This window comes from Halichoerus grypus, chromosome 7 (genome assembly GCF_964656455.1).
Source record: "Halichoerus grypus chromosome 7, mHalGry1.hap1.1, whole genome shotgun sequence".
In the NCBI taxonomy this organism is placed as follows: domain Eukaryota; kingdom Metazoa; phylum Chordata; class Mammalia; order Carnivora; family Phocidae; genus Halichoerus; species Halichoerus grypus.
In genome coordinates this window covers 119,494,513-119,520,167 of record NC_135718.1, presented here as the reverse complement: position 1 = coordinate 119,520,167, position 25,655 = coordinate 119,494,513, and the positions used below count along the sequence as shown (strand labels likewise).

The following is a 25,655-nucleotide window of genomic DNA, read 5'->3' as shown; positions in this document are numbered from 1 at the left end:
TTAAATTCTGCATCAGGCATATTCCTTATCTCCATTTTGCTTAGGTCTTCTGCTGTGATATTTGTCCTGTTCTTTCATTTGGGACATATTCCTTGTCTCCTCATTGTGTCTAACTCTCTGTCTGCTTCTCTGTGTTGAGACAGTCAGCTAGGTCTCCTGCTCTTGAAAGCAGTGGTCTTATGAAGAAGAAGTCCTGTGGTGCCCTGCAGTGCAATGTGCCCTGTTCACTGGAATCTAGTGCTTCAGGGGTGTCTCCTCCGTGCGTTGCATGTGCCCTACTGTTATGGCTGAGCCACTTTTTCCTTCAATCCAGTCGTCTGCAGTGGCTCTCTACCTGTTGTAGGCAGTGTTTGGTCCCTGTGGTGTTAGTGGGCCAGTCTGGGGCTGCCTTAGGTTTGAGTTGAGTCAGACCAGGTGTTTGCCAAAGATGCAGTAGCACCAAACTGCAGGGCACTTTCCCCGTGTTGTCCCCTGAAAAGCTTTCATTGGTGTGCAAAGCCTGCTGTCATACCAGTTGTCTGCCTTCAGCCCACTTCTGGTGTCTACGTCTGACTGGTATGTGTGGTTATCTTCCCCTCTCTCCAGGGCAGGAGTCACTTTGGAGTGGTGCTCGGCACTAAAGGAGCGGCTTGCACACTGCCAGGCCTGTGGCACCACCCAGGATGGGCTCCAGCGAAAAGCATATTGGAGGGAGCGGATCTGCAACATGTGGGGAAGGGGAGTGTTGGGGAGGGAAGTGGTGTTAGCAAGGTTTGGGCCACTGGTCCTCTGCAGAAGTGGTCCTGCAGCTCTGGGACTGAGGCAGTCTTGACTGAAGAGAGTGGATCCACCAAAACAGAGCACAGAGGGGAACGGGGGATGAGGGGGCAGTGTTAGCAAGTTAGGTAGTATCAGCACCAGGAGGGTTCCTGCAGGTGGCCATGTGTTTATGCTGGGGGGCAAGGGAGGGAAATGGCGCCTGCCAGCTCCTTTATTCCTGGAGAAGTCTTCCAAGAACTCTGTCCCTTTGGGACATGCTCTAAGATGAGTAAACTGTTCTCCCTCCTGTGTGCCCCAGGCAGTTTTCAAACTGCTTCTTCTATGCTGTATCTCTGTTGGCTGTTTTTTTGTATTATCTCTTTTTTATTTTATTTAAATTCAATTAATTAACATATAATGTATTATTTGTTTCAGGGGTACAGGTCTGTGATTCATCAGTCTCATATAATACCCAGTGCTCATTACAACACATACCCTCCCCAATGGCCATCACCCAGTTACCCCATCCCTCCATTGTGTTGTCTTTTTAAGGATGGGGACTCAGTTTCCTTTTGACCTGGTTCTCCCAAAGCCAATCCCATTGATTTTTAAAATTTCAGGTTTTAAGTCCTGCTGGTTGTAGGAACTCACAATATTAGGACCCTCTGGTTTTCAAAGCCAAATGTTATGGGGATTCATCTTCCTATACAGGCTCATCTGTGTAAGGGTCTGCTTCTCTCCCCTCTCCAAGACCATGGTGTCCCTCCCTCCCACAGACAGTCCTGCAGGTCCATTTAGCTTTTAACTGTGTCTCCGCCCTTCTTTCCCCTTTCAATGTGGCCGCTTCTCTATATTTAGTTGTCGAGTTTATTCTGCCTGTTTTCAGGTTATTTTCTGGGTTATTTGCTGGTGTGAGTGTTATCTAGTTTTTACCTATGGAATAAGATGAACTTAGGGTCCTACTCTGCTATACTCTTTTTCATTGTTTTTGAATCTAAGAAATATTAAGATGTTTAAAGGCCACGAAGAAGATGCCAAATGTAAAGGGAGACATTAAAAATACAGAAAAAGTGAAATAGAATAACCCAATGATTAAGACTCCAAGGCTTTGCACATACTGTTCCTCTCTTACCACAGACTCCCTTCCATTTACTCCATCAGGCCATCTACCACTTATTCAGGTCTCAAATCAGAAATCATGTCCTGCAAAAAAATCTTACAGAATCCCCACTCTGTATTTCCAAAGCGACTGAAACTTATCCTACTGTATTTAATGACATTGTGGATTTGTTAGACTCCCTCACTAAAGACCAAGTCTGATTAATCCTTGTAGCCCCAACCTGAGGCCGAAGACTTGGTGCACATAGTAGGAGGTTCTCAATTAATGTTTGCTGAATAAATGCTTTAAAGATAGAGATGGTCATGCAACCATAAAATCAGGATGGAATCTTCTTTTTCTTGAAGGAAAACACTTAAAACCATCATTTCTGTGGTCTTGACTTAACTATGGTAGGAATTCTTATAGCTCCTTTATTATATTTGAAGGCTGAAAGAGAAAGTATAAAAGGAACTAAATACTCTATAATTTAAAATACTAGTTGAGGGACGCCTGGGTGGCTCAGTAGGTTAAGCATCTGCGTTCAGCTCAGGTCATAATCCCAAGGTCCTAGGATCAAGTCCCACATGGAGCTTCTTGCTCAGAGGGGAGCCTGCTTCTCCCTCTGCCGGCAGCTCCCCCTGCTTGTGTGCTCTCTCTCTTGCTCTCTCTCTCTCTCTCTCTCACTCTCTCACTCTCTCTGACAAATAAATAAATAAAATCTTAAAATAAAATAAAATAAAATAGTTGATTCCAAAGGTAGTGGATTGTGGAAGGCAGCCGTTTCAAATCAGAAATGTAATCAGAAAATATGCTCTTTTTCTTTATGGCTTTAGATTTACTGTCCCAGAGAATTAATGTTTGTTTTAGAAAATATATTATTAATATAATTATTATATTATATATAATATATATATTTTTATATATAATAATAATTATATTATATATAATATACTCACATTTCACGTGGGTCAGGAACCACAGCATGGCTTAGTTGAGTCCTCTTGGTCAGGGTCTCTCACAAGGCAACCATCAAGATGCTGGGCTATACAGATCTTCCTTGACTATAGTGGGATCACATCCCAATAAACCCACTGTAAATTAAAAATACCATTATGTCAAACATGCATTTAATACAACCAACCTACGAAACATCATAGCTTAGCCTACCTTAAAATGTGTTCAAAACACTTACATTAGCCTAGAGTTGGGCAACATCATCCAGCACAAAGCCTATTTTATAATAAAGTGTTGAACATATCATGGAATTTATCGAGTACTGTACTGAAAGTGAAAAACAGCATGGTTGTGTGGGTAAGAATGGTTGTAAGTGTATTGGTTGTCTACCCTTGTGATCGCCTGGCTGACTGGGAGCTTCGGTTTACTGCCACTGCCCAGTATCATGAAAAAGCATGGTCCTGCAGATTGCTAGCCCTGGAAAAGATTAAAATTAAAAATTCGAAGTATAGTTTCTACTGAATGTGTGTGTATTGCTTCTTTACCATTGTAAAGTGAAAAAATTGTAAGTAAAACCATCGTAAGTTGGGGACCGTCTGTATTTATCTCAAAGATCAGCTGAAGGAAGAATGTGTTTCCAAGCTCACTCATCTGGTTGTCCGCAGGAGTTAGCTTCTCGTGGTCTATTTCACTGAAGGCCTCAGTTCTCTGCAGACTGTTGCCTCAAGGCCTCCCTCAGTTCCTTGCCACGTGGGCTTTTTTGTAGGGTATCTCTCACAACATGGCAGCTGCCCTCATCAGAATGAACAAGTGAGAACCAGAGAGAAAGTGTGAGCAAGATGGAAGTCACAGTCCTTTCTAACCTAATCTTGGAAATGACAGCCCATCATTTTTGCTGTATTTTATTTGTGAGAACCAAGTCACCTTTGGATTCAGAGAGAAGCCCATTCAGTGCTGAGTTTTAGCTTTTTCTCTCCCACACTGTAATTCCACTTTTAAAATTGGCCCAAAGCACCAGTGAAGAGATTTATGTGTATTTGCATAGTTTAACTGGTGATCCTGGGTAAACTGGAGTGGTAGTCTACCCCAGGCCCATGTCTTCCCTAAAGGATACCATGTCCCAGATTTCCTCTCAGTGACCAGCAGTACAAAGAACAGTGCCATAAAGCTGACTAGATGCCCAGAAGAGAACTAAGTGGGCAGCTTAAGGGAAATGTGAGACTGAACTTCCCTATGATCTCTACACTGACCTCTGGAAGGGAAGGGGAGGTAGAGGCTTGGACTACAATTTGGCGGCAGAGTTTTTAATGGCTTATGGTTGGGGGAGGGGGTTGAAGTCAGAAGAAAGGTCATCTATGAAAATAAAGAGAGGTGACTAGTAGGGTTAGAGAAATGAAAACAAAGAATATCTGAAATAGCCCTTTTTGAGAATGAGAAAATGAGCTGACTTCAAAAGACAGGATTGTGGGGCACCTGGGTGGCTCAGTCAGTTAAGCATCTGTCTTTGGCTCAGGTCATGATCCCAGGGTCCTAGGATGGAGCCTCATGATGGGCGGGGGGAGGGTTGGGTCCCTGCTCAGCGGGGGGGGGTCTGCTTTTCCCTCTCCCTCTGCCTCTGCTCATGCTCTCTCTCACTCTCTCAAATAAATAAAATCTTTAAAAAAAAAAAAAAAAGGATTGTTGGGAGGTATGGCGAGTCATACTGAGCTGGTGCCAGTCAGTTGCTAGGATGGCAGTTTGCCCAGTGGCTTGATTCTCTTGAGCCAGGCTCAGACCCAGGTACAGATTTATAAGAGTTGGTGTCACCTCAGTGTTTTCTCTCTTACTGGGTTACCAACTCACTACAATTTGCCCAACTGGTTATAGATTTTTGCATCTATTTTCTCCACCTATAAAATGGAGAAATAAGGGGCCTGTTACTAGACCAAGAGAGCCTCTGCACTCCAGGATTGTGTTTGATAAGTCTCTTTCTCTCTCATATGGTTATGAGCCCCTTAAAGCTATGGACTATGCATTATGCATCTTTGTGTTTCAAATATCTCAAAATTATGATGGGTAAATGTTTGTGGAATAATGATGGAATGAATTTTAAAGCCTCTGGATTCATCAGATATAGTCTGCGACTTCTTTGCTCCTTCAAACTAAGAAATTGTGAAAAATAGAAAAAACTTAAGAATTAGGGAAGACTTTTTTGGTTTATTAATAAAATGGGAAGAAAAAGAAAAAGATAAGACTGAGTTAGTCTGAAAACCCAACAACTTAAGACCTTAAAAGACAGCCTTCACTTTATAAGAAAAGTAGTTAAATATGTAAAACATTTGGTTGATAAAAACAATGTATGTATATTTATATTCCATTCTTTTCCACAGGGATTTGAAATAACTTTGTGTGTTTGTAGAAAAAAAGTACAATTACTTTAAGATTTTTGTGTAAAACAGTATTATTTACAGTGAGGTATTAAACCCTAAAGAGGGTATTCAGTGGTGGACTGGGAGTTCACAAAACTACAAGATAAATATGGCCTATCTTCCAGAAACAAGAATGTTACGATGCATTTTTCCAGGGGTTGGGGGACGTGGGGAAGGAGTAATTGAAGAGGTAGATTGGGGATGATCACTATTCTAGGAAAGCAAAGCATAAAGAGACTGTGACCATTAATTTTATGTATCAACTTGATGGATCCATAGGGTGTTTAGATATTTGGTCAAATATTACTATTTTTTTAAAAGATTTTATTTATTTATTTGACACAGAGAGAGACACAACGAGAGAGGGAACACAAGCAGGGGTAGTGGGAGAGGGAGAAGCAGGCTTCCCGCAGAGCAGGGAGCCCAATGTGGGGCTCCATCCCAGGACCCTGGGATCATGACCTGAGCCAAAGGCAGATGCTTGATGACTGAGCCACCCAGGCACCCCTGGTTAAATATTATTTTGAGTGTTTCTTTGAAGGTGTTTTTGGATGACATTAACATTTAAATCCTTAGGTGAGTTAAGCAGATTGCTCTCTCTAATGTGGGTAGGCCTTATCCAGTCAGTTGAAAATCTAGTAGAACAAAAAGGCTGACCCTCCCCTGAGTAAGAAAAGCCTATGTCAGCTAACCACCAACCGATCCAGACACGAGCTAGCCCTGCCAAGATCAGCCATGAAACCCAGCTGAATCCAGCATAGATCCGCTGACCCTAAGCAACACACACCAGTGAAAATAAATGCTTAGTGTTGTATGCCCCTGAGATGTTCTGGTTGTTATTACGCAGAAATAGCTGACTAATACACATTTATGTATGTCTGTATTGGGTTGACAATATATGTGTATTGCACTGGGTTACAAAAGGTTTAAAAAGCCACCAGTCTAGTAAAGCACTATGTTTCTCCTTCATTCCTTGTTATTTAATGAGGCTTAAAGGAAGTTCATGTCTAGGAGTGGCTTCTTGCAGTATTAGAGAATGAAGGTAAACCCTGAGAAAATATAGCAGAGAGATGAGAAATGAGAGGTGTGCATGAGTGTATGCAAGAGACAGTCAGAGACAGTGAGAGACAGAGAGACTTAATAGCAATAAGGGTCCTATACCAACTGCAAGCCCCACGAGCCACAAATTTGGCCCATGCTAAAGAGAATCACATTATTCTGATAACAAGTAATGAAATTAGATCAAGATGTAGCTAAGAGACCCTGTAGCCAGAGGGGAAGGGGGACAAAACATAGCACCATTGGTAACAGTTAATTTTTAAAAACTCCTGTATATATCCAGTAAATTGAGATTCTTCAGGAAACCTGTTTCTTTGTATTGTTATCTCTAGGAATATTTTATTCTAAGTAAAGGACCATTGTATAGATATCAGGTGCCATCTCTTTGGTTTCTTTCTCTTTCTTTGACTTTATTTCTAATCTATACATTTAATAATAATAATTAACACCTGAATATTTACTATATGCCAGTGACTGGGGTGTGTGTGTGTGTGTCATTATGTCTAAATACCAAATTTATAGATCATTCTACACATTATATTTTGATTACTATCTCTAGTCTACAAGAATATATATTAGGAACCCTTAATTTCATGAGCAGCATTTTTTCTAATACATTTTTAAGTTACTTTCTAGGATTATTTCCACAAATGGATTTAGTGTTAGTTTGTTTCCATTTCAGAGGTTGGCATATCTAATCTTAGCCCCAAATCTTCAGATTACATCAGAATTTGGATCCTAGACTGATTTTAATGAATATGTGCTTTAAATGCCTTTTCAACTTTAAAAAAATTGATCTATGAATTCTATTTTGTAATTTATAAAACTGAGGGAAAGAAGTGAGTTAGGAAAGGATACTATGTATCAGGGCAGAGTTAAGATGTAAACTTTAAACTTGTCACTGTCTAGTCTTTTCCTTTTTTTAAATTTAGCCAACTAAATCATCACAAAATCATATTTGTATGATCTAGAAATTTAGCAAAACTGTTTAAATCACCTTCCCACTTTTATTATTTATTTAAAGATTTTATTTATTTATTCGACAGAGAGAGTGAGAGAGTATAAGCAGGGAGGAGGAGTAGGGGGAGAGAGAGAAGCAGGCTTCCCGCTGAGTAGGGAGCCTGACGCAGGGCTCGATCCCAAGACCCTGAGATTATGACCTGAGCCGAAGGCAGACACTTAACCATCTGAGCCACCCAGGCGCCCCACCTTCCCTCTTTTAAAAGTCAGGATATGTGTTCAAATATAATTCTCCCAGGGTGCCTGGGTGGCTCAGTTGGTTGAGTGTCTGCCTTCGGCTCAGGTCAGGATCCCAGGGTCCTGGGATGGAGCCCCGCATTGGGCTCCCTGCTCAGCGGGGAGCTTGCTTCTCCCTCTGCCTCTGCTGCTCCCCCTGCTTGTGCTCTGTCATAAAATAAATAAAATCTTAAAAAAAAAAAAAAAAAAAGACAGGGAGATTTCAGTCTCCTTTCATAAACAATTCCAGAATTAAAAAAAAACAAACAACCCAACTCTTCAAGAAAATGTCCTTTACTTCTAACTGCAGAATTCATTCAGTAAACAAATACTGAGACTCTCATCTGCACAGGGATTGTACCAAGTGCTGAGAATATAAATTAAGACACTGTTTCTGTTCTTGAAGGAAAATTCTTTTTATCAGAGGTGCAAATGCCCACAGCTAAGTTATATGCTAAGTAGGAAAGCTGGAATGCAAAAAGTTCTCAAAAGGTTCAGATAAGCGGGGCGCCTGGGTGGCTCAGTCGTTAAGCGTCTGCCTTCGGCTCAGGTCATGATCCCAGGGTCCTGGGATCAAGCCCCTCATCAGGCTCCCTGCTTGGCGGGGAGCCTGCTTCTCCCTCACCCTCTACTGTTCCCCCAGCTTGTGCTCTCTTGCTCTCTCTGTCAAATAAATAAATAAAATCTTAAAAAAAAAAAAGTACAGATAAGCTAAAACAAACCAGGTGAAATTAAATGACAATACATTTATATTCATTTGCTTAGGAGGGGAGGGGTTAAAAAAAAAAAAAAAAACCTACTGGAGTCTAAGTGGAGACACAGGCTAAACAATAACAAATGTCAAAGACTCAGAGAATAACCCCTGAAACAAATAATATATGTTAATAAAAAAAAATAAAATAAAAAAAAAAGACCTGAATAGAGATGACTCCAGATTTAGTAACATGGGCAGTTGTTGCCAAGAAAGCTTATCTTATTTTATTATTTTTTTAAGATTTTATATTTTTATTTGAGAGAGAGAGAGCACGTTTAAACTGGGGGAGCAACAGGCAGAGGAAGAGGGAAAAGCAGACTCTCCGCTGAACAGGGAGCCCGACCTGGGGCTCCATGGGGTGCTCGATGGGTGGGGTTCAACGCTGGGTTGGATCCCAGGATCCTGGGATCATGACCTGAGCCAAAGGCAGACGCTTAACTGACTGAGCCACTCAGGCGCCCCTGGTCTTTTCAAATATTTAAATGACCAGTGTGACAGAGCTTGTTAGCTACCTTTCAGTACTCATTTCCTCCTTCATCCTTAGCAATGGAACCTTGGTTTTTATGACCTTTCCCAGTCTCCTTTCAAGTTAATGGGCCATGTGACTAAGTTCTGAACATTGATATATCAACACAAATGGCATGCTATACTTCCAGAAAATCTCCTTAAAGAGAAGGGGTGTGGCCTTCTGCCTTTTTTCCTCTTAAGTTGGAGTGTGGTCATGATGACTGGCATTCTAACCGCCATCTTGGATTACAAGGGCAAAAGTGACACTCTAGGAAGGTGGAGAGCTGAGATAAAAGCAGCCTGGATCAATGACACTTTCATTGCAGTTGTCGTTTCAGCCCAGGACTGCCTACTTCTGTGTATCTTTTACATGAAAAGTAAATTTTCATTTTGTTTAAGACAGTTATTTGGGGTTTCTCTTAGATGTAGTTGAACTTTGGGTACAAAAAAACAAAAAAACAAAAAAAGGAAAGAAAAAGAGAAAAAGGAAAAAGAAAGAAGAGGTTTTCTAGGACTTAAACATCTTAAAAAATGAAATGATCTTTGTGTTGTAGTTTCCTATCTCTGTATCTGTTTAAATGGAGGTTGTAAGACCATTTTCAGAAATGGTAGCTATGGGGGGAGGGGAGGGCATTGCCAGACCTCTAAAATTGTATGATCCCAACCCCACTCCACCTTGAGGATCAGTGGCTCTAAAAAAACAAAACAAACAAAACAAAAACATGGAGCTCCCCCTTGTTGTGAATATGTTTGGGCCCTCCCCACCAGACTGGGCTCAATGTTGCACAGCATCACCTGACTGTTTTGGAGTTAAAGGGCACTTCTACTATAATAATGAAGAACAACCAAAAAGCAAATCAATAAACTTTTCAGCAAAATTGTTGTCATAAAGAAAATCATTATAAGCCTGGATGATATGACTAAAATAGGACATCTGTTGAAGTCCTTCCTGTGTGCCTAGTGTAGCTGGCGAATTAAGGTGTAGTCCACAATTACTGCCCCGCTTAAATTTTTTCTTTCTTTTGTAAAACGGATAATACCCCTATCCTCTTTCCACCTTTCCTCTTCCATTCTACTTCTCAACTTCTAGTAGGTGGAATTTTACATTATTTTTAAAATTATACTTATCTGTGTTTTGTCTATTGATTCTCTAAACATTTATTTCCTTGAAACAGTAATACACACACATGGCAAAAGATACCAACTGTGAATGGAATACATGAGATAAAATCCCCCTTCCATCTCAGACAGGGACATCCCCTCCCCAGCAGTAAACAGTTTCTTATATACTCTTTCAGAAACACTCTCAGCATGTACAGGCAGCTATAGTTATTCATGTGTGTGTGTTAAAAAGGAGATATATACATACTGCTATGGTTTGGATGCTGGTTTTGTTCAATTCAGCAAGCATTTATTAAACACCTACTATATACACAGACCTAGATAACCTTTGTTCTCTCTTTTCCTTAACATAAAGTTCCAGCTGTATATATCCATCTGATAATAGGGAAGAAATAATTGCACTCGGTACTTCAACTTTTGAAATATTACATACATACTTTTGCCTATAACTCTAGAGCTACATTGCTCTAAGACACTTAGTTCCATTTTTTTCCTTTTATTATCCGTATGAGTACTTTTCTGGAGTAGGTTCATTATTAGTTGTTCCCATTTCCTTAAAGGACTTCTTCACTTCTCAGTCCACTGCAGTTTGGTTCTTTGGCCCATGATCCCAGTAAAAGTGGTCTTTCCAAGATCATTCATGTTCTCTTACTTGCCGAAGCATTGTACGTACTGGAGCCTTGTCTTTAATTACTGACTTCTCTGCTGTCCTGGTGATCCTTTCTCTTTAGATCTCTCTATACCTCTGGTTTCAGGAAGTTACACTCTCCTTAGTTCTCTTATTTCTTTCTCTATTTATGCTCAGCCTCTTTTATGCATTTCTTTTCCTCTGTATGGCCTTTCAATTTTTGTGTCCATCTGCTTTTCATTCTCAGCTCATTATACTTCTCATTTTACATCCTCTTCTTGCATGATCTACTTAGGTCTCATGACCTTAGTTAGCTACAAGCAACTGGTAACAAATCCCTCTCTGCACCCTTGATCTTAATTATATATCCAACTGCATGCTGGTATCTCCCTACTGAGAACCCAACATATCTGGAAATGAATTCATTCTCCTTGTCCCTCAAATTGGTAAGTCTTCAGTATTCACCAACTCTGTTGTTGACACAATCCACCCAGACATTCAAGCCAAAATCCTGGTATCAGCTTAGACTCCTCCATTCCCTCTTCCTTTGCATATTCAACCAATCCCCAAAATTTGCTCATTTTACCTAATTATTTATATCTGTCCCCAATTCTATTCTTGTTACCACTACCATAACTTAAACCTCATAATTTCTTAACTAATTTAACAGTCTAACTGATTTGCCACATTCAATTTTTATCTAAAATACCAATTGAACTAAATCACTCTCTTGCTTAGATCCCTCTGATCCTTTTCCATTATCTATAAATTGCTTAACCCTTTGAACACTATCAAGGCCTTTATGTGGTTCAGTCCTTGCCTAACTCTCTAGGCCTATTCTGAGTTCACTTCATGCTCCAGGAATACAAAATTATTTGTAGCTCCTTGACATAACACAATTCAAGATTCTTTGCATTTCCCATACTGTTTCCTTTCTTTTTTTTTTTTTTAAGATTTTTTTATTTTTAAGCTACCTCCACACCCAACATGGGGGGCTTGAACTCACAACCCTGAGATCAAGAGTTGCATGCTCTACTGACTGAGCCAGCCAAGCACCCCCCATACTATTTTCTGTACCTGGAATGCTCAATATTTTCCTCATACTTTTTATGTCCTATTTGAGAAATAATTTGACTACCCAAAGTTATAAAGACAATAAACCATGGTATTTTTCTAAAAGCACTATTGTTTTACCTTTTACTTTTAAGTCCATAATCTATTGAGTTTTGTTTTGCTTTTGTTTTTAGTATGAGTAGGCATCAAGGTTTTTTACTTTCCACATAGACATTCAATTGACCCAGGAACATTTATTAAAGCAACCATTGTTTTCTCCACATTAGTACAGTGTCACCTTCGCATAAAAAAAATGTTCACATGAGTTCTATTCAGTTCCATTGGTCTACTTTCTAACACCTGGTAGTATAAATCCTCCAACTTTGTTCTTCCTCCAGATTATATTGACTGTTCTTTTTTTTTTTTTTAAGGTTTTATTTATTTATTTATTTGACAGAGAGACACAGCCAGAGAGGGAACACAAGCAGGGGTAGTGGGAGAGGGAGAAGCAGGCTTTCCGTGGAGCAGGGAGCCAGCCCGACCTGCGGCTCGATCCCAGGACCCTGGGATCATGACCTGAGCCGAAGGCAGACGCTTAACCGACTGAGCCACCCAGGCAACCCTGTCTTGGCTGTTCTTGATCTTCTGAATTTCCATTTAAATTTCAGCTTGTCAAATGACACACACACAATCTGCTGGGATTCTTTTTTTTTTTTTTTTTTGACAGACACAGCGAGAGAGGGAACACAAGCAGGCAGAGGGAGAGGGAGAAGCAGGCTTCCCGTAGAGCAGGGAGCCCGATGCGGGGCTCGATCCCAGGACCCTGGGATCATGACCTGAGCCGAAGGCAGACGCTTAACGACTGAGCCACCCAGGCGCCCCTCTGCTGGGATTCTAATAGGGATCAGACTAAATCTACTGATCAACTGGGGAAGACTGACATTTTTACAATATTGAATCTTCCAATCCATGAGCATACTGTATCTGACCAGTTATTTGGGTCTTCTCTAATTTCTTTGAATATAATTTTCAGTATAGAGTTCTTATACACCTTTCATTAAGATTCATTCCTATGTGCTGTATGTTAGGTGGTGCCCCTAATATATCAGGTCCTAATCTCTGGAACCTATAAATGTTACCCTATTTGGAAGAAGGGTCTTTGCAGATGTGATTAAGGCTTTTGAGACAAGGAGATAATCCTAGATCATCCAGATGGATCCTAATGCGATCAGTGTCTTTATATAATAGAGGAAGAGGAAAATTCATAACACACATAGAAGAGAAGGCAATGTGAAGATGGAGGCAGAGATTGGGGAGATGCTGCTTCAAACCAAGGAATGCTAGCAGACACCAGAAACTGGAAAAGGCAGGGAACAAATTCTCCCTAAAGCCTCTGGAGGGAGTGCAGCCCTGCTCACACCTCGATTTCAGACTTCTGTCTCCAGAAGTATGACAGGAGTTTGTTTTAAGCCACTGAGTTTGTGGTAATTTGTTACAGCTGTCATAGAAAGCTAATACACTAGATATTTGATATTTTTGATGCATTCATATGTTACCACTTTTAAAAATTCATTTTCTAATTGTTTAGTGCTAGTATTTTAAAACATAATTGACCTTTATATACTGACTGTATCCAGCAACTTGCTAAATTCATTATTAATACTAAAGGTTTACAGATTATCTTATATACAGACTATCATGCTTTCTCCAAATAACAAATTTATGTATTTCTTTCCAATCCTTATACTTTTGGGGGGCACCTGGGTGGCTCAGCCAGGTAAGTGTCTGCCTTCAGCTCAGGTCATGATCTTGGGGTTAAGCCCAGAGTCAGGTTCCCTGCTCAGCGAGGAGTCTGCTTCTCTATCTCCCTCTGCCCCTCCCCAACTCATGCGCACGCTCTCTCTCAAATAAATTAAAAACAAAACAAAAACAATCCTTATACATTTTTCCCTTGCCTTTTTGTTGCTGGAATGTCCAGTACAATAGTGAAGTATTTCCTCTTATATCTTTTGATTTTAGAACTATGAGATGTATCATCGATTCCAAATTTAAACTATAATGAAAATAGTAAAAAAAAAATTTTAATACAGTCAAAAAGCAGTCAAACAAACAAGATAACAAATATTGTTCTAGTTAACAAATCCAGAGGCCTTTTCTTAAACCCTTCTCATGATTCTGCACCACTGGACATTATTTATTAACCCTTTCTTAAAGCTTTCTTCTTCCTTGACCAGATTCTTTTCCTCTAACCCCTTATAGACATCCCCAGGATTTTCTTCTTAGGTTTTTTCCTTTTTTTATACTGTTCTTATTAACTGTTAGGAAATGATTTTTTTTTTTTAAAGATTTTATTTATTTATTTGAGAGAGAGAATGAGATACAGAGAGCATGAGGGGGGATGGGTCAGAGGGAGAAGCAGACTCCCCGCTGAGCAGGGAGCCCGATGTGGGATCTGATCCCGGGACTCCAGGATCATGACCTGAGCCGAAGGCAGTCGCTTAACCAACTGAGCCACCCAGGCGCCCTGTTAGGAAATCATTTTAAGGCTTATTATTCTTCAGAACCAGGCCAGCTTCAGGTGTTTTCCTTCTCCTCAGGGACAAAACAGAAAGAAAAGCCCCCATCCCTGAGGTTCTTCTCCCAAGAGCGGAATGCATTCTTCCTTAATCTGTCCTCTTTGTTGTACTCAAGAAAAGTGTGGAATCTTAAGAGTTTTACTAATAATTAGAAAAAAGTTACAAAAGTCCCCAAATCTTCACAATGTTTTTATCCTTGATCTATATGCAGAAATTCCTTTCAGTAGAAAAGAGGCTGGAAAATGTTGCAAAGTTGGGGAGTTAGCATGCTGGCCAAAAGGCCTCAAAGTGACATTTACTTTTTGTGAATGCACTTAGTTCCAGGTCTGGCCTTTGCATTACAGGACCAGAGATGCTGAATCACGTTCATTAGAGGCTTGTGTATAAAAATGAAAATACCAACGTATTAATTTACAATCAAAAATGTATCTGTCATAGGAAATGGTATTCATTTCATTTGCCCAGGATATTCTCTCAGTGTAGAAAAACTATACAGGAATTAAAATAATATTCAGAACTGTATTTGTTGAGAGAAAGAAATGAATAAAAGGTTTAGTTGTATGAGCTAAGGGAATCATATCAAGCTTCGATAGATCAAACTACTTCCACTATCAGAACAAGATAGGTTTTGTACCTGCTCAGGAGACTTTCCCCTTTAGACAGGGATCCTGCCAAATATTTACTTCCCAGGCTTTTTTTTTTTTGGTTCAATTCCTGATTGAGACACTCCTGCTTTAGGTATGTTTCTGCTTTCAGTGATTTCTGCTTTGATCCACTCCGCATTGACCTATAATAGAATTCATACACAATTTTTAAGTGTTTGGGAGAATACCTTACCTATAGACCATAAATACTGCTTTGCATTCATTTGCATACTAGCTGTTCACCGGAAGTCCTCAATTCTTACTGCTGAGCAAAAACAATAAGTAATAAAGAAAAAGAATATCATAAATAGCTCCCAATGCCAGGCAGGCTGGCACAGAGCAGACTTCCTCAAATCTGGTGAACGAAAATAAGCAGTTCCCTATTCCTTCTGCCTAATGCAATTCCGAAAAGCATTACAGAGCACATAACCTGCCAGGCTGGAAACCCTGCCAGAATGCAGCTCTTGCCTCACCTCTACCGGGGGCTCCGCTCTCCCTACAGCTCCGCTCCAAGCCCTGACCACGGGGCAGCGCGGACTGAGGAAGCACCACTGGACAAGGCCCCGGTCGTAATTTTATTTCACCACTGACAACACCCACTTTCTAACTAATGAAACAGTAAAGGCGAAAAATGGATGAAAATAAAGCAAAGGTGAGAAGAGAAAACGGAGAAAAGGTTTTCAACAAAACGCAGCGTCCAGATAATCATGACCGCGTCTGCTACTCTGGGCCTGGAACTCGGAGGGCGCCCGGTCACACAGTCCGGCTCCGCGGCGGGCAAGGGCGCGACACCAGCTCGACGCCGGCGGAGGAGCCGCGAAAGCGAGCAGTCGAACCGCCGCAGGATCTCAAAGGGGCCGCGCTCCCGCCGAGACCTGCCCGGCCGTCCCGACCCGCAACCCTCCGAGAGAGGGGGGCCGCTGCCCTGACTCGGCCCCGCGGATCGCGCCGGCCCTTTCTCAGGCTGGGCGCGTTCCTTCCGCCCTGAGAGGGCAAAGAGTCCCACGCCCTCGTGTTCGCCTCCGCCCGGGCGCCGGAGCGCCCCCTAGGAAGGAAGCCGGAGAGGCGGCCGCGCCTCTGCGGCGATTTTATTAGCTTGGTTGGGGTTGCCCGGGCTGCCAGCAAGCGGGGCTTCCCCGCCCCTCCCCCTCTACCCCTCCTCCTCCCCCCCCCGCCCCTCCCCACCCCGCGGCCGGAACCTCCCTGCGGGGCGGAGTGATACCGGCGGCGGCGAAGAGCGCGGCGCGGCCGACAGGGGCGCCCGGGACTGCGCGGGGCGGGCGGCGGGAGGAGGGGAGAGAGGCGGGGCCGGGGCGGGTAGTTGTGAGGCGACTGCGCTACTGCCGGACCGGGGCGGTTATGGCGGCTCCATATTAACACCCTCCTCCTCCTCCTCTGCCGCCGCCGTCTCCTCCTCCTCCTCCTCTCCCTCCCGCCCGCACTCGTAAGCCATCTCCCCCTTCACCCTGACGCCTACCGCTTCCCCTCACCTTTCCCCCTCCCCTCTTATACCATGCCCGGCATGATGGAGAAAGGGCCCGAGTTACTGGGGAAGAACCGATCGGCCAACGGCAGCGCCAAGAACCCGGCGGGCGGCGGCGGCGGCGGCGGCGCCTCGTCCACCAACGGCGGGCTGCACTACTCCGAGCCCGAGAGCGGCTGCAGCAGCGACGACGAGCACGGTGGTAGCCTCGAACTCCTCCCCGCCAGCCCGCCTGCCCCCCTCCCTCCTCCCCTCCCCCAGCCCCCTCCCCTCGCCGCGCTCCCGCCCTCCCTCCCCTCGGAGCCCGGGCGCTGCGGTAGCCTCGAACTCCCGGTGCAGTGCAGCAGCACCCCCCGCGACCCCCGTCCCTCCGCCCTCGACCAATCCTCCGCCCTCGCCCCCCCCCTCGCTCCCCGCCCCCATCCGCTGCCATCTCCCGGAGTGCCCGGAGTTAATATCTTCCCATCCACCCGCCGCTTCTTTCCTCCCTCCAGCAATTTTTATATTTTATTAAGTGTCTCTTCCTTTTTCTTTTTTTCTTCTCTTTCTTTTCTTTTTCTTTTTTTCTTTTCTTTTCTTTTTTTTTTTTTTTTCTTTTTGGCATTGCTTTGCAGATGTTGGGATGAGAGTCGGAGCTGAATACCAAGCTCGGATCCCTGAATTTGATCCAGGTAGATATATTTGCTTAAGCAAATCCTGTCTCCCCTTTTCTGGGAATGGTTTAGGGTGGAAGGGGTAGAGGGGCGGCCGAGGTAGGGGTCCGGGTGTGCGGTTGGGAGGGGATGCGGGGCTGGGATGGGCAGGCATCTGGAGGGGAGGCTGTCAGGCTTGGCAGGGCTGTGACACAGGGCGTGTGGGCAGATGTGTGCATTGCAAGGTTAACATGGTTCCTTCGGAGGCCACTTGCCCGGTGGTGGCATCGCCTTTCTATCCCCATGAGCCCGGGGCGAGGTCGGGGAGAGCAGAGGGAGGCGGCCCTCGGCGGATTCGGGGGTCCGAGGCTGGGGAAGGAGCGGCTGCTGGGCCGAGGGCTGGAGGAGAGGGTGTGCGGGCTGCGTGTGGAAGAACCGTGCAAATGTCAGTTGCCATACCGCCGGCCCCCGGGAGCGGAGGGCCGCGCTCCGCAAGGGCGGCGGATGCCGGGGCTGCTGTCATCGGCCGAAGCCGAGGGCGAGCCCTGGCCGACCCGCGCGCACACGGGATTTTCTTTTTTCTTTCTTTTTAGCTAGGTGGTGTAGCATTGGTCGCGACAGCTCTGCGGAGTGTAGGAGCCGCGGAGAGAAAGGGATGGGGGAAGGGGGTGGGGAGAAGCCAGAGGCACACCTCGCCCTCCAGCCAGCCCTAGGAAGTCAGACCACAGGACAGTGGCTGCAGCTGCCAAGGAGACATTTTCTCCCCGAGCAGCCAGGTTCCAGCGTCCTCTGCCAACCCAGCTTGCGGGCTCCCTGTCTACTTTTCTCCAAACAGGCTCTCTGGCGGTCACGGGATTTCAGCCTGGACGGGGATTGGGCGAGAGTTCCGCATATGGAGGCGCCCTTGCTGGAGCCTCCCGGAGTGGAGCGTGTTTCCTTCTCCCCACCCCAGACCCTCTACAGTTCAGGCTTTGGACAGACTTTGAAGGAGCTCTTTTTTACCCCCGTTTCTCCCTTACAGTTGGTCAGTTTTTTGCCCATTGCCCACTCCTAATAACATTGTGTCGGACTTTTGAATTCTGTATTAGATATTAATAGGGCTTACTTTTTTGGAGGGGGGGAGGGAGGGATAGCTTCTTTACTTCGTTATAGGGTATAGATGGGTATTATCATTCATCCCCTGCCCATTACAGCAATGCAAAATAAAGAGTTTTAGGTGGCATCCTGTCCGAGGGGGAGGGTAAAATAATGAGTGTTACAAGGATTGTCAGTGCAGTCTGTTTTTCAGTAGGTAAAAGCAATGACAGAAGTGCTCACTAGATGTGGGTTGCCTTCTAAATGACATAGCTGCTAATACATTTTATTCAGAAGCTATCGAGTGTGTGTACTGGTGGTCTTCAAATAATTTTAAATGTTCTGTGAAATTAATTTTATTGATGTAGCTAGTAGGTGAATAACACTTTCACATTACTATGCTGCTTCAGGTATTAACTTGATATTTGGAAAAAGCATGCTTTGGCTTAAGATAGACTGAATTCAGTTCCCAGCTGTTTTAATTTTGTGCTCTGAGCAAGTCAGTGACCTTCTCTGATCCTTAGTTTCCCTAGCTGTAAAATGGACATAAAAAATGCTTCATGGAATTTATTTATTTATTTATTTTAAAGATTTTATTTATTTATTTATTTGACAGAGAGAGAGAGAAAGAGAGCACGCACAAGCAGGGGGAGCAGCAGGGAGAGGGAGAGAAAGAAGCAGACCTCCCACCAAGCAGGGAGCCCGATGCGGGACTCGATCCCAGGACCCTGGGATCATGACCCCAGCCGAAGGCAGACGCTTAACTGACTGAGCCACCCAGGCACCTGGAATTTTTTTTTTTTTAAGATTTTATTTATTTATTTGACAGAGAGACACAGCGAGAGAGGGAACACAAGCAGGGGGAGTGGGAGAGGGAGAAACAGGCTTCCCTCCGAGCAGGGAGCCCAGTGTGGGGCTCAATCCCAGGACACTGGGATTATCACCTGATCTGAAGGCAGATGCCCAACAACTGAGCCACCCAGGCGCCCCGCTTCATGGAATTCTTATCCGGAATACATGATTGGGCATATGGCAGTTACTCAGTAAAGATCAAATTTAATAATTAAGAAGAATGATTCTGCAAACATTCGTATCTTTATGATTTGGGGCATTCATTGGTACTCTGCTTTTTTGGGAAATGATAAACTGATTTACAAATTAGAATTCAACAGCCAGAACTATTTCATAAGTTAATAAACATATCTTTTTTTTGCTTCATTAGGTAGGTTTATATTTCATAGACAGCTGTACACGGGTTGAGTAGGAGTTCTTGTGTCTAAAAACCAGACTTCTTGCTGGAACAAATTTATATATGCCATGGTCTAGATCACTATAAAGGTTTTTTTGTTTTGTTTGTTTGTTTTTTGGTTTTCATTTCATGATAAATACTGGAATAAATTTCAAAATTTGAAAAATAATTCACTAAAAGTGCAGAACACTTCCGGTAGTTTCACATGGCCACTATTTGAATTATCCAGTTTACTTGATCATCATTTTTATTATTATTATTATTTTTAAAGATTTTATTTATTTGAGAGACAAAGCACGAGTAGGGAGGAGGAGCAGAGGGAGAGGGGGAAGCTGACTCTCCACTGAGCAGGGAGCTTGGCTCAATCCCATGACCCTGGGATCTATACCTGAGCCGAAGACAGACGCTTAACCCACTAAACCACCCACATGACCCCATTTTTTTTATTATTATTTTGAACCTAAGCAGAATATTTGTGGAAAAAAAATCACTGAATTATTACATTTTTTTAAAGTCATTTTCAAGTTACTCAGATTATAATTGATATTCTTTATTAGGGTAAGAATGTATGTCACATTTTAAAAATTCATCTGTAAATTTTCTCCTTAATAATCTGCAGGAGAATACTGAACCCAAGGACACAACTAAAACCAGTTATCACTTAAACCTGGATAGGCTTTCCTGTAATCATAAGCAAATCTTGTCAAGCAAATGCAGATTATCAGTTGTTAGACACTTTTTTAAAAGTAAATATTGAACCTCTGTGCCTTTCAATATAGTGCCATTGTTCTGTTTTATTCTAAGTGTTGTGCTGTTGTGTGAAGTTTCTACTTCACATCAATTCAATATAATTTGGTAAGAAACGTATTTCCTTGGAAAAGGTAAAAGGAAAAGAGATATTTATTAATGATAGAAATTGAGAAACGGTCAATTCCTGTCTCTCCTTTTCTCTTTTTCACACCATTGTCTTTAGTCTCATAAACCACTCAGTCTACCTTCATGGAGATTATTCACCCATAACCAAATTATTTGGAGGAAGAATTCCTTAGGTACCAAGATTATGATCAGAATATAGGAAAATTAAAGAGAGTTTGTGTGTGTGTGTGTGTGTAGGATATTTTTATTGGAGGAGTTAATAGTGATGATAGAAATCAAACACAGAATGACTTACTAAAATGAATATTTTAGAAAATATGAGAATTGTGATTTAAATTGGAACTACTGAATATAAGTTTAGGAACAATTTATGTTAACACCATTGCTAAGAATGCCTTTATAAAAATTTACTAACTGGATTTGATTATTTTCTTAGGTGCCTTTTTTTCTTCAGATTTTTCAATTACCAACTTTTATTTAGTGCCTCCTGACTATTTGTATATCAAGGAGGAGCAGTTTCGTGTGGTGATTAAGAGTCTCACCTCTTCCCATATGCCTTTTAGCTAATGTGGCGTAGTGACCTTGACGAACTACCTGATGTATCCATGCCTTTATTTTCTCATTTGTGAAAGGGAGATAATGTTAACTATATCGTAAGATTAGGTGAAAATTATTGTCTATAAAGCAACGGTCTTCAAAATGTTTTGCTTGTATATTCATAAAAGAATTTTCAAAAAAATACTTTCTCGCATATTTTTAACATCTGTCACTTACTGCTGTGTTTAAATAGTTGAAAAACATATCTCCAGTGTATTGAAAATATTAGCACTTTGAAATAAAGCCATTATACCCTTATTTTAAATGCATCCAGTTAAATATAAATACTAGAATAATATGATAGTATGTATTTTATAAAAAGTATGAATAGGTGAACAGTCTGAAAGTTTACATTTTTCCTTTTTATCTTTGAAATCATTTCCATGCATTTTCCCCCACGGAATTTTATATTTTTGTGCTTGAATGTGCTTTATTGATCACCTATCCAGTTTCTCTACCACTGTAATATGTATTCTTGTGAACATAAGGTTCTAAGTGTTAAGTCTCTTCTGGTTTGAGTTATTACAATTAATGTGTAATTGATTGAAATTGTAGTAGCTATGATGCCTTGAGTAAAGGAGAGCCTTGCCGACACCCTTTGTTTGGCACTGTAGAGGTCTCAAAATTTTGAGCGATGTACTCTTGTCAGATGTAGGATGGGATGAGAGAGCTACCCCCCCTTTTTTTTTTTAAGTGAGAGAAGGGCATTTGTGAAGGAGGTCATAAGTAGAATAAGCATATAGCTTAGACTGCAGGTGAGTTCTCAGGCAGATTGTCTTGGGAAGGAGCACACAGGGAAGCTAAAGTTCTGAAAATTGATTCCCATAAAACTTACTTATGTACCTCTTGGAAAGTCGTTATTTATCCCAGTTTGAAGGTAGTGAATTAAATATGTAAGTGAGAGCCCAGTTCATAAATAGGAGAATTTTAAAACATATGTGTGTCTTAATAGTCTCAGTACTTAAGTTCTTTATATAGAACATTTGTCCCATGATTTCCATCAGAATCCTTATTCTAAATGTCTTAAATCTAAGAAGAAGTGGATTTTTATTTTTGTACTTATTTTGAAATTTGCTATTGGTGTAAAAATCCTAGCTTATCAAAATTATACTTTTGTTTTTTTAGTTGTTGGTTTTCCCCAATTGATCTTATAAATGTACTTTACCAACTGCAGTTAAGATATCTAAAAGATTTCAAAAGGTTTAAATTTTTAAGTGTTTCATACTTTTAAAAATTGTTTAATAATTTTGTTTTCAGAACTGTCATGCTACTATGCAGTCTTTTAAAATGAGAGTAGCTTGCTTTTTTTTTTTTAAGATTTATTTGACAGAGAGAGAGCACAAGTAGGCAGAGTGGCAGACAGAGGGAGAGGGAGAAGCAGGCTCTCCGCTGAGCAGGGAGCTGGATGTGGGGCTCCATCCCAGGACCCCAGGATCGTGACCTGAGCCAAAGGCAGCCGCTTAACCAACTGAGCCACCCAGGCTCCCCAAGAGTAGCTTGCTATCTAGGTTTTGGTTTGTTTTTTAATCTATTTGGAAGATAGGATATTTCTAAGGCTGGATTATTTTGTTGGTGATGCAAGCTTGATTTTCAGTATTATTTCTTTCCTTTTTTCAAAGATTTTATTTATTTATTTGTCAGAGAGAGAATGTGTGCACAAGCAGGGGGAGTGGCAGGCAGAGGGAGAAGCAGGCTCCCTGCTAAGCAAGGAGCTGGATGTGGGACTCGATCCCAGGACCCTGGCATCATGACCTGATCCAGAGGCAGATGCTTAACTGACTGAGCCACCCAGGCATCCCTTCAGTATTATTCTGAGTATCAGACAGTTTTGAGATATAATGCTAAATATTGTTACATATAAAAGCAAAGTAAATATTGAGTTTATGTCCTTTAGATATTTTTCTTCAGCTTTTATAATGGAAAGGATAAAACTTCATTGGATGCAAAGCATCCTGAGGGGTACATTGTTTTTAATAATACAAGTTACTTTCTCCTTTTATAGGAGAGAGGTCAGGTCTGAGTTGTTAGAAAAACAAAAAAGTCATTTCAGCTATCCAATCTCATTTTCTTTTCTTTTTTTAAGATTTTATTTATTTATTTGACAGAGAGAGACTGTGAGAGAGGGAACACAAGCAGGGGGAGTGGGAGAGGGAGAAGCAGGCTTCCTGCGGATCAGAGAGCTCTGTGCGGGGCTCGATCCCAGGACCCTGGGATCATGAGCCGAAGGCAAACACTTAACGACTGAGCCGCCCAGGGGCCCCATCCAATCTCATTTTCAAGGGTTTGGTGAGAGAAGGCATCAACTGTTTGTGTTAGAGCCCCATGAGGTTTTATTCATTTGTGTTATTTGATAAGGTGACAAGAAGTCTTTTCAGAGTAGAGATAGAAGGGAACAAGAAAAAACTGCTTTCAATGAGCATATATTAGTAGTAATAATGTTTAGGTAATACATACTATATGCCAGGGTGGGGAGAAGCAGAGGGAGAGGGGGGGAGAGAATCCTCAAGCAGACTTCCCACTGAGTAGGAAGCCTGGCATGGGGGCTCAGTGTGGAGCCTGGATCCCAGGACCCTGAGATCATGACCTGAGCTGAAATCCATAGTCAGCTGCTTAACCGAGTGAGCCACCCAGGTACCCCTCATCATCCGTGTTTTTAAAGAATTAAACTGAGGCATGGACAACATAGGTAAATTTCCCTAAGATGACAAAGCTGAGAAATGGCAGAGCTTGAATTCAAATTAGAGTCTGGCTCTATAATGGTTACACTCTTAACCATTATATTAAAATACCTCATTTCCTGTGAACATCAGTCATCTCCTGGGCCTAGTTGACACACACATGATTAAAAATGGTGGAGTTTAGTTCAAGGTTAGGAAAAGAACATTGTGGGGGTGCCTGGGTGGCTCAGTTAAGCGTCTGCCTTCAGCTCAGGTCATGATTGTGGGGTCCTGGGATTGAGCCCCACTTGGGGCTCCCTGCTCATTGGGGAATCTGCTTATCCCTCTCCCTGCCTCCCACTCATGTTCTCTCTTACTGTCTCTCTCTCAAATAAATAAGATCTTAAAAAAAAAAAGGAACATTGTGAAATGCCTAATTAGGCATTCTCTGCTACCAGACACAATTACTCTCCCAATTAGCCCCCCCACCCCCATATTAGAAGAGCTGTTAGTCCCCACAGCTTGGATGTCAGTTTTTGTCAGATCCAGCCCTTAATTGTAGTCCTAAGAATTTTTTGGGAAACTTAACTGTTATGCTTCATGGGGAAAAATACAAAAAAATAGTTCATATCTGTGTAAGAAGAGACATTTCGTGAAGGTATTTTAATTAAGATTTTCTATAATGCAAGAATTAGATGCAGGAAATATGTTTAAATATTAAGCATGATATGCTCTTAAGACTTGAGACTTAATGGAAACCTTTCTTTGTTGCATTCCTTATTCTGTTAAGTAGGATTTAAATTATCTTATTGTTAATAATCCATTGTGAAAAAGAATCAGTCCATGTTGAAGAATTGAAGTTTAGAATATGCACTAGAAATAGCAGGAGATAAAGATTTCTGACCAACTTGGATATGTCTGTTTTATTTCCTTTGAGTGGCTGCCAATTTTGCTTTTGTGTTTGTATTTTATGTGGTTAGAAATTTAATATGTATCTCGTTTTTGAAGTTTTTAAAAAACTTGGAATTTGTTTTCATTGAATATAAATTTTAGATAATGTACTTCTACTTTGCATTTTCTTAAATTCTCTGTTTTTTGTCCTCTTTATTAAAGATAACGACAAAACGCAGTAGGTTTTGCTTTTAGATTCATTTTGTAAATATGATTTTTCTAATACTTTGGTACTGTTCTCTCATTTCTCTTTTCTCCATCCTTAATTTTTCCTTATAGTAAAACATAAAATTTTTAAACAATCTTAGCTTCATATTTTCACTAACAATATATCATTTTCTGTAATTTGTTGATTGAATATGCAGTAGTGATGTGTAATGATTCTCCAAAATTAAAAACTACTGAACTATATTAGATTATTCCTGGATAGATAACTTCTTTAGATTGAGATTATACTGATAGTTCCTTTACCCCTGGAAGTGAATGTTCTTTATTCCAAATATCTTACAACCTTATGAATGATTACAGCTTAACCTCAGAATTCTGTTAATGTTTTATGTGAATAATTTTGGAATTCTTGCCATTTGTTGGTGGTAGCTATCAATACCTCATAAAAGTCAATTATGATATATTTGTAGACAAGTCTTAAAGTAAGTAGGTGGCAACAATGCTTCATTTCTTGATAGTTTTAATTAACTTGAATGCACCTAGGAATTAGAAAGAAACCAGAAAAGACCACTGAGTAATTAAAAGACAGAACCCACGGGCATGTACTTGGCACTGGGACAGCTGTGTCAGGCTTTCATTCATTTTATCCTTAATGCAGTTTTAATAGAGCTTGATTTTTCTGACTTTTTAGATCATAACAGATTAGAAATAAGCAACAGTAGTGGTGTGCTTCTACAATAGAGGTAGACTCTGATTACTTCAAGAAACAGCATTATTAACTTTTATATTTTTTGACTTTGTTTTCCTCTTACACAGAGCACATAATTTTATAAATATAAGCTAATAAATGAAATTAACGCTAAAAAGGAATAGTTGGCAGACTCACAAGGAATAAGATTAAATAAAAACCATAAAAAACAGATACAAGTATTTTTAAATGATGGTAATCTTGGCCCCTTCAGAGATGAGGCAAAACAAAAATAACCTACCACCTGAGGTATTCTCTAGTTTTAAGTCAGAATTTTTAATGACTCCCAAATAATGTTAGAAGGTTAAATCAGGTTTATTTCCTGTCAAGAAATAGAGCTATATAGTGTCCTTAAGAAAGCCTTTCTTTTTAATTTAAAGGGGGTTAACTTCAGTCTTTGTGAAATTTTCTTCAATTCCATAAATGAAATACTTAGTATTTT

The 25,655-nt window shown here is 41.4% G+C and overlaps 1 protein-coding gene and 1 long non-coding RNA gene across 7 annotated transcripts in view; one reads left to right on the top strand and one right to left on the bottom strand.

Annotated features, from left to right (window-relative positions):
* The window catches only part of LOC118537953 (uncharacterized), a 64,741-nt gene extending 48,356 nt beyond the window's left edge, over positions 1-16,385 (bottom strand). For 2 of the 3 annotated variants that reach the window (XR_013449886.1, XR_013449884.1), the window contains exons 1-3: positions 15,252-15,848; positions 14,769-14,921; positions 2,794-2,928 (exon numbers count right to left, since the gene is read on the bottom strand). This is a non-coding gene — a long non-coding RNA (uncharacterized LOC118537953). Of the gene's footprint in view, positions 1-2,793; positions 2,929-14,768; positions 14,922-15,251; positions 15,849-16,268 lie in introns of those variants that run through there. The other variant, XR_013449885.1, reaches the window with a different exon arrangement.
* The window catches only part of RCOR3 (REST corepressor 3), a 53,929-nt gene continuing 44,363 nt past the window's right edge, over positions 16,090-25,655 (top strand). Inside the window, exons 1-2 of one of the 4 annotated variants that reach the window (XM_036095735.2) lie at positions 16,090-16,460; positions 16,876-16,932. In XM_036095735.2, coding sequence (XP_035951628.1) covers positions 16,292-16,460; positions 16,876-16,932 — 226 coding nt within the window. In that variant the 5' untranslated portion in view covers positions 16,090-16,291. Of the gene's footprint in view, positions 16,464-16,875; positions 16,933-25,655 lie in introns of those variants that run through there. The other 3 variants (XM_036095733.2, XM_036095734.2, XM_036095736.2) reach the window with 3 other exon arrangements.